The sequence below is a fragment of the Vanellus vanellus genome, assembly GCF_965231255.1.
Source record: "Vanellus vanellus genome assembly, chromosome: 12".
Classification (NCBI taxonomy): Eukaryota; Metazoa; Chordata; class Aves; order Charadriiformes; family Charadriidae; genus Vanellus; species Vanellus vanellus.
The window spans coordinates 20,188,346-20,209,224 of NC_138917.1; the positions used below are offsets into that span (position 1 = coordinate 20,188,346).

The 20,879-nt window shown below is 36.6% G+C and overlaps 1 protein-coding gene across 1 annotated transcript; it reads right to left on the bottom strand.

The window, feature by feature from the left end:
* Positions 1 to 15,124: 15,124 nt before the first annotated feature.
* Positions 15,125 to 16,135, bottom strand: LOC309676897 (leukotriene B4 receptor 1-like; the record flags this gene model as incomplete). Its single annotated transcript, XM_082489549.1, has 1 exon — positions 15,125 to 16,135. The coding sequence occupies one exon, from the start codon at positions 16,133 to 16,135 to the stop codon at positions 15,125 to 15,127; it is 1,011 nt and encodes a 336-aa protein (XP_082345675.1).
* Between the last annotated feature and the right edge of the window lie 4,744 nt (positions 16,136 to 20,879).

Consider the following 20,879-nt stretch of genomic DNA (forward strand, 5'->3'; position numbering starts at 1 on the left):
GTTCAAGTTATGACAGAAGGAAAATTTATGGGATAGTTTTACAGGACACAGACTTGCAGATTAATGCCTCACTGATACAATAGCTCAAACTGATATTTTTTATCCTTCTTCCAATATTTTATATTGCGAACTTCCTTCTTTTAGCACCAATATGACAAAGGAGCTGTAAAACCTCTCACAGGGGTGACCTGAATGACTGAAAGATGTGGCTAAGGAAACAAGGCAGAGAAGAAATAAGCAGATGGATATAGGAGAAAAAAAAGTTTGAAAATCCCTATGTATGTTGTAATTCTCAGGATTAATATATATAAGAGAACACGTTGATACAAAGAACAAGTACACCAATAGTATCAGCTGAGTAGCATGATGTACATGAGAAAGACAATCTAATGGGTAAAAAGCTGCCACAGAATCAGAAAGCTTTTATTCTATTTCCAAATTACCTATCGTGGGTCTAAAAAGCCCTAAAGAGGTTACTTAATCTACTACATTTTCTTTCTGTAAAATCAGAAAGAATGCTTATCTGATAGGCAACATGGGAATATAAAAATCTGAAAGTAATCCTCAGACCTATTACATTTCATGCACCGGAAATAAGATTTACACAATTGCTTCCAAACACATGTTCTCATACAGCCAGCGCCCCATACATTTTCTGAGCAGTGCTGCACCTTCCCTTTTCTTCCCTCATCTCACTGGAAGACAGACACCTCTCAGTCACAGTCCCAACCTGAAACCCTCCAGCCTACAGTCTGTTGTTGAGGCACCTGTGCTATGTGATCTATGGCATGAGGACGTGCCTCTGTGCGTTTGAGGAGTCTCCTGTTTATGGAGCTGCAGATGTAAGATGCTACAGAACTGGAGAAATTCAAATCCCTAGGTTGATGGAAGTATCTTCTGGACCAAATATTTGGCTAGATCCGCAACACCAGGAAAAAGTCAAATCTCTGACTTGTCCTATTTGGCAGGGGTTAAACAAATGAGTGAACAAGTTTGGCTTGATAGAAAGTGTTGTCTCTTACTTTTCCTGAGGCTTTTTTCCTATTTGCTAGTGATGTCTTGCTCTGTTACAACCTCCTGCATTTTTTTTTCTGGAAAAAAAGACTGAAATAGAAAAAAACATGTAATTGGGAAAATCCCCCAAATTAAACGTTACACAGAAAGTAAGCAATTGTAGAGACAACTATGTTGTCAAATAGCAACCAGCATTCATAGCAGAAAATTCAAACAGATGTAGCCAAAGCAACTGCACAAGAATGCAAACCCAATTATATAGCTAATAATGAGTAATAATGGGAACAAAAGATATATTGTTAATACAAATCACGGAGTGGGAGGAACTATAAACAGAGTCACATAGTGAAAGAAAACAAAGTATTGAATGAATGAGTTCAATTAAAAAGAAATAAAACTCAAAAAGCCCCACACCTAGAAATGTAAAAAAAAGGAGTACTAAGGAGAAAATGTCACCACAAAGATGAGAGAGATGCCAAATAGAAAAGATAAAGAATGGAAAAAAGTCATTGAGGGCTATAGAATATTTTCCAGCTTGCTCTGGAGGTTGGATTTGGAGTAATGAAGATGAAGGTGGGGTATTTATACCATAAAAAGTTAAACCTTTAGTTTAAGAAGATACATTGGGAAAGTAATCTTATTTTTTAATATAGTTGATAGACAAATACGATCTTTCTCTAAATTGCTTCAGGAGCTACTTACTTCTTTCTACAGGTTAAATACAGAGTCCAGAGGGTGACAAGTGGCTGAGCCAAATTAACAGGTCTTGGAGGGAAGGAATCCAGTCCTGCCCCCATTTCCAGCTTCTTTTTTTTCTCCCACATCTTTCTTGTGTTGTCTCTGCAGTTAATCTGATTGATCTCAAGGTCAGGCAACTCAACTCACTAACGTGGCAAAAATGTACACCTTTGGAAGGTGGGCAAGGATAATTTTTTGCTGTTTTATCAGATTGAACAACCTGCAGTCAGATGAGATCCAGAGGTGGCTCAAGGTAAGCAGTGGGGTCATGCAGCCAAGAGCAGAGAGGGTTACAGGAGAAGGGTGGAGGGAAGAGAGAAGTCCTTTTTGACAGCATCAAATTTTTGATTTAATTTAAGACACTTCCTGAAGTCATAGGGAGCCCGTTTTGTAACTTAACAACCTCAGTTAAATACCTTTAAGTTAGATGTCAGGAACTGCTCCACTGCCATCATGTATATAGAAGAGGGGCTATTAGTATTCCTAAACAGTTTTCAAACTTGTATCTTCAGTTTCTCATTTATTTTCTATTCACGTTAACCAAATCATGCCCCCAGAAGTTTGACTAAAGTAGGATTAGTAATATTGTCAACTGCCAGTCTCTCCTTTCTTATTTGCTCCACAGCACTGCTTTTTCATTATAGTACTTGAAGTATTATACGCTTTCAAGAGGAAGCTACCATTAGATTTGCACACTTGTGTTTTTTATTGCAAATCTCATTATGCCTGTGGGGTTTTATTTTTAATCTCAAAACCTTACATTATGCAAATAGATCAGAATCTGCCTTTTCAAATTTTCATTTCTCAGTGGTGTTCACTGTTTTCTTGTTTATAGAGACTTTGGTTATATATTAAAAATTTCCCTGCTTGCTCAATATACCTTATATATACTTTGATATACCTTAGTCATGAAGGCTTTGTACGGTATTCAGACTAATTTAGCCAATTTAATACTATTTTTTTTCTATTTCTACTATCCTGGCTGCATGAACCTATTAAATGAAGTTTGAGCAAAAGGTGAAACAAGGATTCTACTGCCTATAGGTAGTAGGTACAGATGAACAAACAAGCCTCCCCAGGACATGCTAGGGTGTGAACATGCAGCACATCACACGCTCGGCAGACGCTGTCTGCAACCTGTTCTTTCTCTCGTTTATTATGTTCTATTTCTACACAAAAGAGGACTTTATGATACTTTGTTAGCCAACATGAACTTGTGTACAATATATACACATTCAGGTGAGGTGACCATGCTGGACCCTTCTTTCTAAAGGTACAAAATTATTTCCTTCAGGGAGTTACAACTTCCAAATATCTTCAGATAGTACGTGCATCTCATATTTCAAACAGATATGCATATGGCAGTAGATTATACATGTAAAGTAACTGTTGTAGATACCAGAAATAACATCAGCCAGAGTAAATACATATTAGGAATATTCTTCCAAGAAAAAAAATATCCTTGCAACTAGCTTTCTCTTTAAGATCATTTTTATACTCTGGTTCCTCTAAAAATCTAAACATTCAGCACTACTTAATGTTAAGCTTGGGAGTGGTCATATTAAAGTCAATGAGAGCAAATAATGCACGCAACAGTTATGCAGGAACAAACTCCTTGCACAATTAGGGATTTTCCATGCTTTTATAACATATGTATTTGTTTGTCTTATAACTTTAGTAAAAACAATGTATTTATCCTGTGAAAAAACATGACACTATATATGCAATCTCTCCATACATACAACAATGCATGTGCACGCATACAGGTGTGTGTACGCAAACACAAACTGTTATTTTACACTGATCGGTTCCTTGTGTTGATTGAGCAAAAGGTGAAATAACGATTCATTAGCTCATTAAATCTTTTCTAAATATGTCATCTTCCCTGTATTTTAGTGAATATGTGAATATTGTAGGTTATAAAAGAAATAAATGCCAGAGGCAATGAGATAGGCATGTTACATAAAACTGAAAGCTAAGTGAAAGAGCTATGTGTCATCTGCAACATCCGCCCAGTTCAACACACTGAGCAACAGGGTGAAAAATGGAGAGCTGTGAAGGCATGAATAATACGTCAGCAAAATTAGCTTCCCATTGGATTGTTTTTTTCTAAATGCAATGATTCATACAGGGCAGTCCAGCTTGGAGACAATATTTAAGCTTCTGAAGAAAGCTGTCCGTGATAAATACCTGAAACTAATACTTGAGATAAATACCTTGTAGACTGAGAAAGAAATCCATTGTAGATGGATGTATAAGTGATGTAGCTTTCACCTTCTTTGGCTTCTCTGAAGTATAAGTTGCCCAAAATTAAAGCAATCTACAAAAAATCTGTCCTCTACTACTGTGCTCATTACATCTAAATGGAAAATATATAATCAATTCGAAACATAATTTTGGAAGCCTGATGTTAAAACAACAAATAATATACAGCATACCAGAAAATATACCTTCAGGAAGTAACTATCAGGGATGATACAACAGAGGTCTTCAATATATTAATAATTTTTAAAATAAAGCTTGTATTATCAATGAAAAATGTTAGGCTTCATAGTGCATTTCTAATTTGTTACAAATCTACAATGGTTTTTTTTTGTTCTAGTCTGAAACTAGAATGAAAAACATTCCTTTTGTTCTGTTGGCTTCTAAGACATCTAAAGGTAGCCTCTGGGCACATTTCTAAAAGGAGGGATTACATGTGATAGAAATAAACAACTATTTATGTATGATCTTCTCTGTAAATGTAAGAAGTAACAACCTGGGGTTCCAGTCTGACCTCTGAAACATGTTGAAATCAAATACCTAAAAAGTAAGTGTTCACTCTGAAGACTGTTATTTTTCAGTTTCTACAAAATTATTTTTCCAGATAAAAATTGCTGCTTGAGGTAGCTGTGTGACTATATAATTCTTGTTTTTCTTTAAAACTTCTTTAGAGACTTTAACAATCAAAAGCTAAAATTTCTGCTTTAATTAAAATGTCAGAAGTGTTGTCTGTAAAGGCAATTATTGAGATACTTTATATATACTTTATAACTCTTTGTTCATTCTAACTACACTCTGAGAAAATGTTAATTTTTAAATTTTAATGTATTATTTTAATGGAACTTTCTCTGTTATTATTTCTCCCTTATTCTCAATCCAGGAAGCCACTTGAGAAACCTTACTAAGTTTAATTCCATACAAGTTTAGGAAGTCTACCTTCCTGAAATATCAATTCTATAAAAACCCAGCAAAGTCTTTTAATAATAACATTTTTGAAGTCTTTTGCCTTCCTGTGCTGTATGTTGATAATTTTGCTGTGAAATATTGTTACACTTTTCTAACTCTTACCCTGACACTTGTTGTGCAGCCTTGAGTACCTTCCTTCATCTTCCAATTTCCTATCCATAACCTGGGAGTAATAACAGCACAGGCTAGTACCACAAATAGCACAGCTCCTGTCAGTCGTGCAGAGGGTTTTCGCTTGCACGCAGGTCATCAAGGCAGCATCTGTAATCCATTCTTACCTTTGGCTTGCATTTTGAGGCATGACAGAATTTCTACAGAAATGTTTTATATTAAATACAAAACTGAACTCTTTGTCCGGAATCATCAACCATCTAAAGTTTCCAGGAATGTGAATTCTACTCAGAAAAAAAACACAAACAAAACCCTTCTTCTGAGATACAGGTAATACTGGGGCATTAAAAGGAGTGCCCTCCTGACCCCCAGCTTATATCCTGAGGCAGTAGATAGGGTTACTTCATATCATTGCCTTAGCTTGTATAATAGGTCATAAAATTATAGCATTTTAAAATTCTCGCACACTACTTATTTCCATGAACACCTGGAGCCCTGGTTTCTATAGGCCAGTTATAAATTTAGCAGAGAAATATTTCTTTACTTTCACTGCCTTTCTTACTATGGCATCTCCCTATTTTCTTGTTGATCAAATGGCATCTCACAATTCTGTTAACCACTGCAAAGAGGCAATTCTCCATTTCCTGAGCCTCTTTTTATACAGGTTAAAGTCCTTCTTCCTCAAAGAAAAAATATTTTTATGCTATATCGATTTATTTGCTATCATGTAATCATTAATTACATACCCAAAGCTAGTGTTTAAACATCAGATTTTAGAGATAGATAATTAACTGTTCAAGGCAGTTCATGATGTTATAGAAAAAGAGATAAATCCTTAGGTTTTCCTGCCATCGAATTTCTTAGAATTACTATTCCTTTAATACAGCTCTGAAGAATTGAATAAACTATAATATTAATCAATATATGGGAAGTTGCTAGTTTAAGAGGCTAATCTTTATCTGCTGATTCAGACAAATCAAATTGAGTTTCTTCTTTTTTTTGTTGTTGTCCACTTTACAGGAAGATACTGATCTGAGGCATGTTTCCACATCAGAGATACAGCCTGTAGCAGGGATCAGAGACACCACTGTACTTCTCTTTAAACAGGAATGATGCTGAGCTACTTTGCATGTGGGAAGAGGAAGAAATCGAAAGAAAAGGAAGTGGTTTTGGCCAAAGCAGTTAAGGTGAAAGATAAGCCTATGTTTACATTTAGCCTGGAAGTACAAAACTTCACTTCCCAAGCCTATCAATGAGTTTAATTTTGCCTGTAAATGCAGAAAACGAGAAGGCAATTCCTTTGCGAACAAAAAGTAATGGCCAGGTGGGACTTTTGAGGTGTATCTATTCGCCATTGTCTCACTGTTACTCCAAAATGCTGAAAAAGAGCTAGAGATGAGTACACCTGAATCAAACTCACCGCTGCAGAGCTGGGGGTCTGGCACAGGGTGAAGCCACGTGGGCAGTTCCCTGGCCTGCGGTGGCAGGGTCCCAGCTCTTTCAGAAATGGTGTTTCCAAGCTGTTGTAAACATTTAGGAACCGAGCAACTATAATAGCAGCTGAAGCACAGAAAGGGGTATTGTCTCCTCAAATGTAAGGAGGAATGTGCGCGTGAGGAAAGTGTAAAACAGACCATGCTGTCAGGTCAACTCAGACTAGAGGCCTGCTCACCTCCTGCAGCTCCCTCACATGTTGGTAAAAAAGGCAGGAAAACGCTCTCTGGGTTCTTAACCAGTTTCATTCCCTTTGATATAGCTTAATACTTGTGGATAACACCAGTAATTTAAAACAGTAAAATAGCATCACTACCTCTCTGTGAAACTATCAGTGTGCCTAAAACTATCCATATGTGTAAAATTATATAGCAACAAGGAAACGTGTACTTTATAGCTAATGCAATATGAATTTGATGCTTGGGAAATGCATCATTATGTTTCTAAACACATACCATGCATTTTTTTTTTTTTTGCTATTGTGCTCAGGATGCTAAATATTTAACTTTATTCAACCAATGGCATTCACCTAACTGAAATGAAAGATCATATCACATGGCCAGTCCTACAGTTACATTGGGCTATTTAATCATCTGGTTAACTCCAGTCAAAGTTCAGTGATCCAAAGCAGGTGGTGAAATTCTCAGGGCAGTTTGTGATAACATCTTTGTGATCAGAACAGCGTATGTTTTCCAAGCTCCTTCGCTCATAGAATTTCCATGTATTTCTAATGGTGAAAAGTTAAGACTTAATTTTCTGTATCTCAAAGGAAGTAAAATACCTCCCTGTATTTCACACACAGAGAAACTGTGATAAGACCTCAAGACTTCAGTAAAGAAAAAGTTTTAGATATAGGAAGAAAATTCTGAAGTTCTTACATTAAACTTCTTCTTCAGATACAATACTAAATTTACAGATAACAAATATCAGTGAAAAAGTGGCAACCTCGAACTGTTAAAGAGCAAAAACAACATAATTTTTTCTTTGAGGCTCCCCGTCTATACAAAATTGCCCAACTTAAACCATTACATAAAATGGCAATTGAAGCTTATGGGCATTATTCCATGAATAATTTGCATTATCCTGTTCTTGTTCTTTGGTGTTTGATTGCTGCTGAGAATCTATCATGTCCCTGAGGGCACTAACAACCGCTTAATGACCCTGATCAGCTCCACCTGAGGTCTCCACGCCACAGAACCTGCCTATAGGTCCTGGAGTCCATATAAGCTCAGGCCTGGCCCTTCAGCCCTCTCTGTGAGCTATGCTGTTGAAGTGCCTGTTTTGAGTTCAGCTACAGCCGTGCTTGGCCATGTACCTTACTGATACAGGCCCGGACCAACGGACGGACTTCCTGGCTTGACTTCAGCCCTGACTACGCACTGTGGTCCTGCTTGGTGATGACTGGGCTGTGTCTGATGCTGGTTACGCTCAATGGACCTGATCCTGATCCTGATTCTGACACACAGAGCGACTCCCTGGCTTGACCTGTGGACCAGCCCTATCTGCATAACAAGAACAGGAGCCCTGAGTGAACCCACAGAGAAAGAAAATCTTCAATTTTCATGTTACTCTAGTCATCACAGCAAAGCAAGGTGTGTAATGTAAAATGGCTGTTTTTCTAGTGTAATATGCAATGCAAGCCTTGGGGTAGAATGGATACTTAAGGAAAGACATAGGCAGAACCCTTTAATTCATGAGCTCTTCTTCCTAGAAGTGCTTACAAGAAGTTCTTCAGCAAAATCAGCTGCTTCTGATTCTGATCTTTTTAAAAGCAGGATTAATCAATTAGTGTAATGCTATTCAATGTGACATATGTAAGAGGATTAAGCAAAGCCCTGTTTATAGACAGAATCTAAAAGCATTACATACAGAAACTAAACATTGCAATAGAGAAAAAGGGAATTGGGAATCAAATCTCTGATTCTATTTTCTGTTTTATTCTTAACAGTTCTCCTTTCTTCTTAAACGCAAAGTTTTTGTGACTTTCTTACTGTGGACATCTTTAAGATGGTAAAATCCATTCCTAATTTTATCACAGTGAAGTCAAGACCTTTTGAAACTTTTTGAGAGTACCTCAAAACTACCTAGAGCTTAGAAATCAATACTATCACCTGGCATGAGATGGGAGCTACTCAAGTTCAAGAGTCAGGGTCTAGCTCAACATGCTTATTGATGGTTTTGTTGGGGGGGGGGAAGTCAGTTTCAGCATAGGTGTTTCATAAACTGGCATGAGGTAATTATATTCTGTCAAAAATTCTCAGCCTGCTGAATTTATGCAATGTTTCAAATAATATGGGCTTGGTCTCCTGAAGAGTAAGAAAAGAACCAACTAGATCACTCTGAAATGAATAGCACTTGGATGCCTAATATACTGTTGTGTTTTTTGTGAACCGTTCTGTCCCAATGACCTGAACCTTAAAATATGGTTCACAACTAAAACAACAAAGTATTTCACCAGTTGGTTCAGTGACTTTATTATAATTAGGCCTAACTTTTTTAAATGGAAGAACCACATGGTGGCAGGAGAGAACAAGGCATGTAAAAGATTGCTATGCTAAATGCTTTCTTCAGTTTTAACTGCAAAATGCTCCCTTTTACAGTACAGCTGAAGGTTTGTGGATGTATTTTAATGTCTAATGGACACATAATTCATTAGCTACAATGTTTAAAAAAATGTCCATGACTTCCAAGTTTCTGATACTACTCACCAAGTTCAATAGGGAATTATACAGTGACTGTTAATAGTACAATAACTGTTGAAGTTATGTAGTACAGTTAGGATATGGAATGTGCAACACGTTTTTAGATTGTCGATGCTGCCACATCTTACCATAGCATGAGGTGTCAATGGCTAGAAATGATCTTCATATAGCTGTTTTCCTATTGTCACTCTTATGGTAACACTACCAGAATAATGACAGGCTATAAATTGTGCTTCAAATTAATAATTCTCTGAAAATGAAATATTTAGCCCTTCATTTTTTATGTAATGTGCTACATCATGAACAGGTCTGCTATACAAAAAATGAAAAGTCAGATTTTTCACTTTAAGATCTACTGAGAGTGGTACAAACTACTAATCCTCTGATTTAAGACCCTCTGTACAGACACTTCACTTTAGTGTATTGTGATTATGGGTGTCCATAATGTTTCTAGATGTTTCAGTACTGTTCGCACTGTTTTCTAGTTAGTAGCCAATGGAAATAGCGATGCACTTAGTTGCGCATATTGTTAGTACTTACACAATTGCAGCCAAAACTGGAGTGTAACCAGTTACCTTTGCAATCAAAATGCAGTTTAGGTAGCTAATTTCTATTAAGTTTAGAATAAATGGATTTTGCAGTTGTAGCAGGTGTATAATCTTCCTAACTTAAGAGTTGTGACTATTTAGCCTACACTGGAAGACTTTATAGCATCCTTTCCATTAATTCCATCATCTAAATCACTGACACTACACATGCCATAAAAGTAAGTTTCTTCTAATCTGAACCTTTTTTTCTCAACTTAAACGCATCTAGTTTAAAATGCTGAATCCTTACTAAGAACCACCAGCATGACTTTTAAAATAATTGATTTAAGGGGAAAGAAAACAGGAAGGAACCAAAGACCATACGACACTATTATCTCCGTACCTATCAGTGCAAGAATTTTCTTGGTATTGTAAACAGTGTTGTAAAGTTTCTGAAATCCTGATAGCCATCATCATAGCCCTGGTCACACCCAACTCTTGATGCGAACAGGAGCAGCATAAGCTGCTCACCCTTTCAGAGGACAGCGTTATATCTCTCTAACCTGTATTTTTTTTTTTCTCTTTAACCTATCAACAATGAGTGGAGATCTAGCTGAGGAGTTTTCTAATAACGAACTCTTTTAGTGATTGACTGATCTGATGAGAAAGCATTTACAAAAACCTGAAACTGCCTTGCAACATAATAGTTCTCACTTCCCTCTCTGTTCTCTCTCTATACTCCGCTTTCATAGCCGAACTTCTCAATTTCATTCTAAGGCCGTATTCTTCTTAATAATCTTAACTGACTTATTTCTCACTTGCTTTTCTTCCAACCAAATGTAAATGTTTCCTTACTCTTCCCTTTTCCCTACACATGCAGAAAATGTAGTAACAGAAGAGTTGTAGGACATAAAACCAGGGAAAAACTTCACCATTGTTAATATTCTCTAATTCTGGATCTTCTAAAATATTTTTTATGGATCAAACTCTTGCTTGAATGCAAAAGAATTTACATGTCTATGTAGTCTCCATGCCATCTGTTAGCTTCCAGATTCTTTTACTCCTTTCACTTAAGTTCTGCATGCAAATCTTTTAGTCCTGTTAACAGAAATCCTAGGAGTTCCATAACTGTAGTCTTAACTGTCTTTAAAATGCCTCTTAACTTTTGCTCTACTTCTTCCTAGACAATGTGCTGCTGATTTTTTTTTAAAGAAAAAAAATATTTTCTTTAGTATAATGCAGTTGCCCTGTTTCTGCCTGGAAACAAGGATCTCTGATTTCCCTTGTTACCTCTTAAAGTACAAATTGCCTCTAAATATCTACAAAGCTCTACTGTTTTAATCCAAACCTCTGTAAAAACTATTTTACCATGATGTTTATAGAAAAGTTTTGATATCAACAGGCAACAAAAGGTGTAAGACTGATACTTTTTCTTTGCGTTCTTTTTTTATCCTTCTTGTATATTGGTTATGCATGAACTAAAAATACTTTAGGTTCTCCTTCAATCCTTTTAATACAGCATGAATTCACTTTATGCAGCATGATCCTACCATAGTAAATGTGATAAATTCCTGATGTACACCCATGGAATGTTCACAGCAAGTTTCAGGCTGGGTAAGACTTTAGCACTAGAGATTAATGTTAGAAGATTATTAATTTTTATGAACATAAGAAATCCAAACCATCTGGTCACCACCTAGTACTCGGTGTTCTAAGCAGTGTTGCATCGATTCTGCATAATGTTCCCAGTACTTCAGTGTAATCTGAGGTGATTTGACTCAGGTGACTGAAGCAGCCCTCTCTTAGCTCAGCCTTCTTCCTTGCTGTGTCATGAGAAATAGCTGGACACTGAAATCACAGAGATAGACTTCATAAACAAGGACGGAAGAGATAGGAAGTAAGAAAAATAAGGGGAACTCAAATGAGACAAAACCTTTTTTTTTTTTTTTTTTTTTCTCAGAAGGGTCCACGTGTCTCAAGAGTTACTAGCAAGACTGCTCTCGCCTCCAAGTCACTGCTTTGAACTAGCTTGAGCAATCAAGGAGTCTTTGCTTTCTATCAGTCTTCCAATATAATCTATAAGATGGATATGTAATGTAGTCAACAAGAAGCATGAAGTTTCACTATTGTAAGATGCGGCATTGTGGACCAAAGCTATGCTAGGTCTTAGGTTTGGCTGGAATTCAGTACTTTAGCAGATGAGAATATCCACTGTCAGTTGGCTGAATGGGTCTATTTGAACCCCTGTAATTACGATAGAGCACATTGCCACTTCATGTAGGCTAAACCTTGCTGCGTTGATAGGCCTGATGTTCAGCTGTTAAAGGAAGAAGCAATCATGTCATCAGCTTAAACTTTCTACACTTTTACAGACCCAGTTACATCATGGCTGTGTTGTCAAAAATATTAAATCACAGGTTTTTTATCTGTGCATACTAACATTTGCAAGAATTAACTCTGCTCTGTAGAAAAGTGAAATTAGTTAAGGTTGCTGGTTTAGTGTCTCTTATCACTCCTCAAACAGCCTTCAAAAGAAACACAGTTCTTAAACATAACTGACTACTGAAGGCAGCTGTCCAAGGCCATTAATATGAACACAGGAGGACAGTTCTAGCTCCTTGATGGACTGCAAGTAAGAAGCAGTGGAGAAAATGTGAGAATTGAATATTGAGGCAGAAAATTCATGCTATCTCCTGTCCTGTCAAAGCAGAGAAGTAGAATATAGCCAACATGCTGCTTTTTGGCCTGTTGACCATAAGAAACATTCTCATTGTTTAGTTAACTTAGTTTAGTTCTCTATACTAATACTGTAATTTCAGTGGAATAGCAGCACCTGGTAGTAAATGATTCTGAATCCTCAGAATAACACCTTTCAATTCAAAACTGCCTTAACTAATCATTTCATTATTCCCTAGAATGTATTTACTGATCTGTGAATGTTACTAGTTCCCTTTTTAAGATTCCTGGATGCTAGGTAGGATGCAGCCTGAGCAACAAAGTTCACTTGTCTGTGAGTGACAGGATATAAAGGAAAAAAAAAAAGGTCTGACTCGCTACTCCTTACCCATTCATTTTAAAAAACCAAACAAAACCCAAACACCACTGCTGTAGGAAGTATTGCGCAGCAGACTAATATCTGGACACTGATCCTTTTGTAGTCTGTCATGTGTTAGGCATAGCTGAGCATAAGGCACTTAATATGCAGTCAATGCTCCCAAAATGCTTGTTGAATAGCAAATGGCACAAAAAAACCCTGCTTCATTCATGAGATAGATTATACACACACAGAGACAGGGGTTTTATCCAATTCCTAATAAGAAGATTGACTATAGCTAGGTACAGGGCAAAAACTGATAGAAGGGAAAATTTCAGTCAGGTAGCTTGTCCTAAAGTTTGTCTGGATCTCTCCCCAACCTGTGAGTTGTGAAATGCTTGGCTCCTCATGGCCTAGAACTCCAGTTCAGGTGCAATGCTCATGTGCTGCATATCTCCTCATCTGTTCTGTGCTGGTGTTACATAGTGAGTGACTTCTATCTCAAGAACATATTGGGAAATACAGCATCACTTTTTTATGCAGCAGATAACTAAAGTTGCTGGTTTTATTGTGAGATAATGTCACATTGTGTTATTGAATATACTAATAGCAATTAAAGAGCCATTAGTGGGGTGAAAAATGAGTGGTAGGCAGATGGGGTACAGTCTAAGGGATTTCATCTGCTGCTTACTCTTTGCTGTGAACAAGGTCTTAATAAAGATTTATTTACTTCAATTTCAGTGGAGTCCTATTGATGGAAAGCCTTCTGTGGTGTGGACTTTCCCCCTATTGAGAAGAAAAAATTACTTTTTCATAACAAGCAGGAATAACAAATACATACAAAAAGTTTAGAGAAATATTCCATTAACAGGTAAGGATTTTACTTCCCCGTGTTTATTTCAGTTTACAAGCTAAATTAATACAACTCAAATATCCTTGCTTGTTACATAATCAGATTTTGAAAATTAAGTCCTACTTAGTATTTGTAATTTCTGTGCAAAGATGAGTAACATAGCTACTTAGCAGCTGTCCAGAACAATGTGTTATTACAAATCATTGACTTAAAAATAATAAGAGTAAGCATAAAAAAAATGTTAGGCACAAAATAATAAGAGTAAGCATAAAAAAAAATGTTAGGCACAATTGAATAAAAAAACCTTCAAAAGCAAACACTTGATGGCATGCAGTTTTTTCCACAGTGAGTTTGTACACACTCACAGAACTAAAATAAGGTCCTTAAAAGAGCTAAATTTATTGGTTTCTTATGGCAAAGTCCATTCTACAAGAGAAAAAAAAATAGTGCTTTTATTTGCAAGGTGAAGTTCTTATGGTTTTTAGATGCTTTGTACTGCTCCTATAATTTTCTTACACATAAAAAATAGTACCAAGGATCGATCTCTCCCTCCCAACAAAGCCTGATCCAATTCCTCCATAATTTGATAGACATCTTGGAAGCTTAACTGAATCAAACTTTTTGAGAATACTCATAGTATGTATATCTAATTTATCAATAGTTTAACTGCCACTGAAGTATGCAATGTATTTGACATCAAATATAGCATGAAGTCTGTAACTGTTTGCCATACAACACAGAATTCTTGTTCCTCCTGTTTCTTTCTGAAGGAATGTCACACTGCACATTTTACTTGTTAAAACCTACTAACACAAGATAATTCAGTAAATGAGCTTGACTGTGTAAGCGGCCCTTATTACTTTCAAACCTAAACAAAGCAATGAATAAAAATAGATTTATATTTTCAATCAACCCAAAAGAGCTTTATTTGTAGTTAATATACTTTAAAACCATTCTTGCCTGTATCAAGAATTTGTGTGCTCTCTTAAAACTTTAGATAATATAAGGATTTTTAAGCATCTAACAACTTTTTTCTGAAGGAAAACTTAGTTTTAAACTTTCAAAGCTTCTGTTTTCCACGTACAGTCCTTTTCAGTTTTCTGCACATAGACTTTCTCGAAATCACAAAAAATTTTAATGGAAAGTAAAAATGCTGTATTCCTTATGCTTTGAGCTTCTAGCCACCTTGCTGAGGTTCTCAGTACCAGTGAAATAGTGGTAATTTTGTGACATGGATACTAACATAGGAACTGAACTGGGTTGCCAATGCCAATTCTTTTACAACACACAAAACACCCTAATAACTTTTACCTGCCTCTAGTTTTACCTGGACTGCTTAGTAAACGAAACTGAGAGTACAAGGAGAAAGGACTGCTGAAGGAATGATACAGAATCACATTATTCACAAAGCCTATGTTCCTTGTTAGAGATTTTCTGTGCTTACTAAAGTATCTTCTTGTTTGGTTACAACCAAGCTTTTTTTCTTGTCTTCCTCTGTTACAGTCTGACTCATCTGTTCAAACAGCTTTGATATCTTGGCAAATCTCAGGTGATTCTGAAATCTTCGTGCAGCAAAAGCATAAAGTAGAGGGTTAATACAGCTACTGATGAATACAAGTGCTCCAGAGATGTACACTCCTCTCCCTACAATTTCATCCAGTGCCAAAGACATTTCCTCGTTAGAGAGTTCTATCTGAATTGAAATAATATCTAGGATGTTAAAGAGATGATGAGGGAACCAGCATAAAATGAATGCCACCACAATGCTGGCAATGAGCCGTTCCGATCGCCGCTTCGATTGGTAAGTCATTCTGCTTATTCTTCTTGCAACGCACATGTAACAAGTGCAAATAATTAAAAAAGGGATCACAAAACCTGCAAGAGTCTCCAGCAAAAGATAAGACACTTTCTGTCTATTGGAAGAGTAGTTGCGACATGTGCATAGTAGTCCACCGTTCGTTTCTTCTGTTTCTTGAAATGGAATGACAGAAATGCCGAAAGCAATAGACAGGAACCAAATAAGGAACATGATTAAACAAATCTTTTCTTTTGTTTTGTATCTTTGAATTGTGAAAGGGTAATACACAGCCATTAACCGCTCCAAGCTCAGGGCTGTAATTAGAAATATACTAGCATACATGCTGCAGTAAATAATGAAAACCAGTATTTTGCAGAAGATGACTCCAAAAACCCATGAGTCAGCAAAGGAATAAATCCAAATCGGTAAAGTAATCAGTACAAGGACATCTGCAATGGCCAGGTTCAAGATCAGCAGGACTGAAGGAGATACTTGCTTCATTTTTGTACAAACAGTCCAGATGACGATGCAATTTCCAGGGGTCCCAATAATAAATGACAAGCTCAGTATTATGCAGACTACTGACCTCACAATATTCCACGTCGAGTGGGTACTGCTTTCCTCAGCTTGACTCATTCTGGAAATTCTTCAGTTCTTGGTTGCCAATATCCTTGGTGCTTTGGCACTCTGCTTTTATTCTGAGAGTGTTAGTGAACTACTTGGAAGTTCTCTAACTGATATTCTGTTGACTAATATGGCATATGAGCTCACATCCTAATGCTCACTCTTACAAACATCTGACCACATATGGCAGTTCCTGTTGTTTAGGAAGACAGTGTGCATTTTTGCATACAAAGCAAAAATAAAAATACAGTGTAGCACCTGACTTTGATTTTAGTTATACATGCATCACAGTCCAGCAGACTTTAAAGTATGGCAGTGGTCTTTCAAAAGTGTCCTTATTTAAAGAAGCTTCCTACTTTGTTAAAGTTGCTGATCTAATCAACAGCTATGAAGAGAAAGAAACCCTCTTATGCTATTCTAATCTTCTTTGTATGAATGACTCAACATTTTATTTTATAAAAGCCAAAAAAGAGGGGTGGCAGATAAACCACAAATGTGCATTATATGTTTGACATGAAATTCCATTCCAAAGCATAAAAAATTGTGCTTACTGCCTTCATGTCATCTTTTTTTAATTCAACAGAAAAGTTGATCATGCTTTAGAAAAATGCTGGCATAAAGGGAATCAACATTTGTCCTGTAGTGAGACTGTACTGCTACAATAAAGTGGGTGGGAGTTGTATTTCTAACCCTCTGGGAAATTGCAGTATTTTAGCCAAAGAACCATCAGAATAGTCTGGGTTATAAGAGTAAATGCTATGTGTCAGAGCGAAAATATATTGCTGCTGTGCCAGCAATGGGCTATGACTTTACCTCCTAGGAAACTTGGTAGTCAATGCAGTATTCAAATCCTGTGTGAATCCTAAGTTCATCAGTGTCTGGCCAAAGAATATGAAAATATTTTGTTATCCTGATGTCAAAATATCTTTTGAAGTCCATGTCTAAAAAGTTGAAGGAGGAACTAAAACAGCAGCACCAACAGAAATGCTTGAGTCACAGAAGTGAAACTGGAAGGGTATTTTCCATAAAAAAAGATGCACAGAAAAAAAGGAGTTATACATAGCTTGCTCTCTTAAATTTAGGATTGTGATACAGATTATTTCCCTAAATGTTGACGCAGAATTTTACAAACTTGGCAAATGTAGTACATAATACTAAGTTGAAAAGTATCTTTCACCATGGAAAAGGATTGCAACACTTCCACCCCCAAATCAGCTTAGTTGGTTTTGATCTCATAAGAGTATAACAAGATCAAAAGCAAATCCAGAATAACTCCACTGAAGTCAAGTATTATATCTTCAAAATACTATTTGTGTAATAAAGATTTTAATTTGGATTTAATCAGATACATGATTCCAGTTCCTTTTATTTTAACTACATTTAATACAGATTGGGTAGCGGGAAAACCCAGATCAGTTGTTTGTATTCTAAAGGGAGTTTCTGAAAACCGCTTGTAAAAATCCGCTAATGAAAGGAAGTGCTTGGCAATGTCTCTTCTTCTAATGAAATCACCTTTGTACACGTCATTACTTTTCCAGAAGTAACTTTGAAAGGGCTTTATTTATTGCCGGTGGCATATCTAGATTGAACCAAGTTGCAGATTTTTATTTATTGGGAAAAAAAAAAAAAAAAAAGAAAAAAATCAAGGAGAGATGCCCAGTACCTCTGGGTTCTTTATGTTAAAGTCTGAATCTAGATTATGACTGTTGTATCACATGCTGATTATTAAGAATTTGACCTGATCTGCAGAGGGCCCAGGTGACTATAAGCCCACATAACGAAAGACTCTAGATAGTAAGAAAGATATACTGATTACTAGAAATTCTGCTTAACTGAAAGCTATAATAATTGCTAAAAATTCTGTGTAACACTAAGCTATGCTAGCTGCTAGAAACAGTATTGTTATTGTGGATAACAATAAACTAAGCTGATAATTCAAACACTTATGTCATCAGAAAGCTCTAGTTGCAACTACAGCCCTGTGGCCAGTTCTCGTTCTACCAAGGATCCCTAAAAGAACCTGCATGTCACTGTAGCATTGGGTGACATCTCTATAAGATTCTCCTCCTTAAAACTTTACTCTTGGTGGCAAAGAGCAGTTGTCTGTACAACTGTTGATCAGTATCAGTATTAATATAGTTCTAAATCCAGTGACGAATGGATCTGATTGAACTTCTGAGGCATCTGTGCTTACATTTTTCAGAAACATGTTTCTCCACTTCAGTCAAAGTTTGCTTGCCAGGTGGCCTCTGCCTCTGGCTGTATCTTTCATTTAAACAAGAAACAAATGACTCTCAGAATTGCAGCAACAGCCTGGGATTTCTGTTTCAAAAAAGATCCCAGAGAGGTGTTGAAATGCTAAGATTTCTTTGAGTAAGACTCTGAAGACAGCCTATTAGACTTAGTATCACAGATATTAGAGCTAACGTTAGCTAGGGAGCATGCTTCTGGCGAGCTGTGTGTAACTGTTGGATCACTGTGAAAACTTCAGATTGTTTGTAAGCTGTCTTTAATTTTCGCTAAAATTGTCTGACTGTTATTTGTCAAATTTACACTAGTAGTACACAAACCTTATGGGAAATTTAACAAATATTTAGGCAAGCAGTGTAATATGTTCAATAACATGCTAAACACAACAGTGGCTAAACAACTCAGTATCTTACTCATTCTAGTGACCAAGTGTGGGTGGGGCTTTTAATGGCTGAACATGCAGTTGGACTTCTGACCTCATAAACTCTGGTCTAATTCTAGTAACAGCAGTGAAATTAGGCTGCATTTCTGTGTTAAAGAGTCTAAATCTATGAAGTTTTTTGTGCGCATGCATTTTATATGTAGTGCAACAGTTAAATCATTAACATGGGAAACTTTGTTTACCTTTAGATTGGCAAATAACTTCTGAAAACTTTCCAAGCTCAAGATGTCTGTGCTACTGCTAAGAAACATTTTTTTTTAATAGAATTTGCTTTGGCTTGAATATTAGGGGTGTGTTTCATCCATCCTTCAAATTATTTATTTTTTTGTATGTATGTATAAGCTTCCCTCTGGTGGATGGTCTGTAATTTACACTAACACTGAGCATTTCCAGACAGCTGTGTTTGAACCACTAAATGTAAATTATAATTGGTATTTCCAGCTTTTGCATGTTTATTCTGAGAACCAGAATTTCACTACAAGATCCTGAGAGTCTTTGGGTTAACAGCCTCTGCTCAAAGTGCATCCACCCCTCCATGCAGTAAGAGCACGCCTGTAACAATTTACAGAGTAGTTGATGCATGGGAAATCTGTACCACAGAACCTGTATAAATAGCTGTACCAAAAGGACTTTTAAAATCCTCTCTAATTTTTGTCTTCAGAAGGATCCCCTGGATGTTTGACTACTAAGTGATTGTAGAATAATGATCACCAAGTACCATGTATCTGCCGAGATGCTGGAAACTGATGTTAGCAACCTTGTTTGCTTGCTAATGCTGAAGGGAAGAAGTTACCAGCCTAAACCCCTCAGTTCTTCAGCCTTGAAACAATACAGTATTTGCAGGATTGGTATAGCTGTCTTACAACAAACTCAGTTCAATGGCGCTATTAATGACAATGTGAAAGTGGCACACTTAGCCTTGATCAGAGAATTATGGGTTAATTCTTAGCTGACCTGAATGTTGCCACCTTGATTACAGGAGGGTCTCCTATATAAATGGGATTTCACAGTGGTGCGCAGCAGCTAATAATGTCTCTGCTCTGCAACTACTGCAAAGGAAAGTGCAGTGTAGGAAGAGACACGTAGCAGACATTTCTAAGCTCTTGCAAACACTGTGACAGCAGCCCATGAGGTAGCAAGTGCAAATGAGAACATGCTCAGTGCTTCTTTGTCACCAGGGAAAATAACTTACTGAACAGCTACCCTAGGATCAGTTCCAGAACATAATAAAAGATGTGTACCTTGCACTATAAATAGAAAGTTTGAAATATTCTTTGATGCGTGCAGTGTTGTTAATCAGTCTTCTAACAATATTACAAAATCATATCACTTGCCCAGCTCAGTAGCAAATAACAATAGTTTTATATGACTGGCCAGAGAAAAGATTTCCTGTTTATGTTCAGTGAAAACTGCTTTAGAACTTGTGATAGGAAGAGTGCTTACAAGGCACATGTTGTACGTGCCTCAATACATGCTTACATATTGGTACCTTTCTTACCCTAACAGAATGATCACAATCAGAACACGCTTCTAACAGTTGTGAAACTATTCAAGTATATGGTGAAATACTTTCCTTGTACAACCAGACATACCAGGTTCATGAGAGTAGAGGTGCTAATTAAGATAGTGAAGAACTATATTTATAATTCAGACTATAAGAAGGAATATGGATAGCAATTATGCAGAGATTATAGAAAAACTTAAAAATACCTTTTCTCAACATTATTACGAATATATATAGTTTTAATTTCCTGTTATTCATAGCACATGCTTTCAAACAGTAAATGTATAGATTTGTTACAATTTAAGGTGAGACTTGGCCTGTTCTACATCAGCTGTCACTAAGTTGCTATTTGTAAGTATGCAAACTGTTGCTAGCCAAAATCCTTACCTACACAAGCATATCTCCGCCCCAGTTGCTACTGGGTAAATAAAGTGCATTGTTTACACACTCTTCCTTTTGAGTAATAAATTTGTGATGACAAATACTGCTTAGACAATTTTCTTCCAGAAGTTACTTGATTTTTCTTTATTGTTTAGCTAAACCTATTGTTATTCCTACCT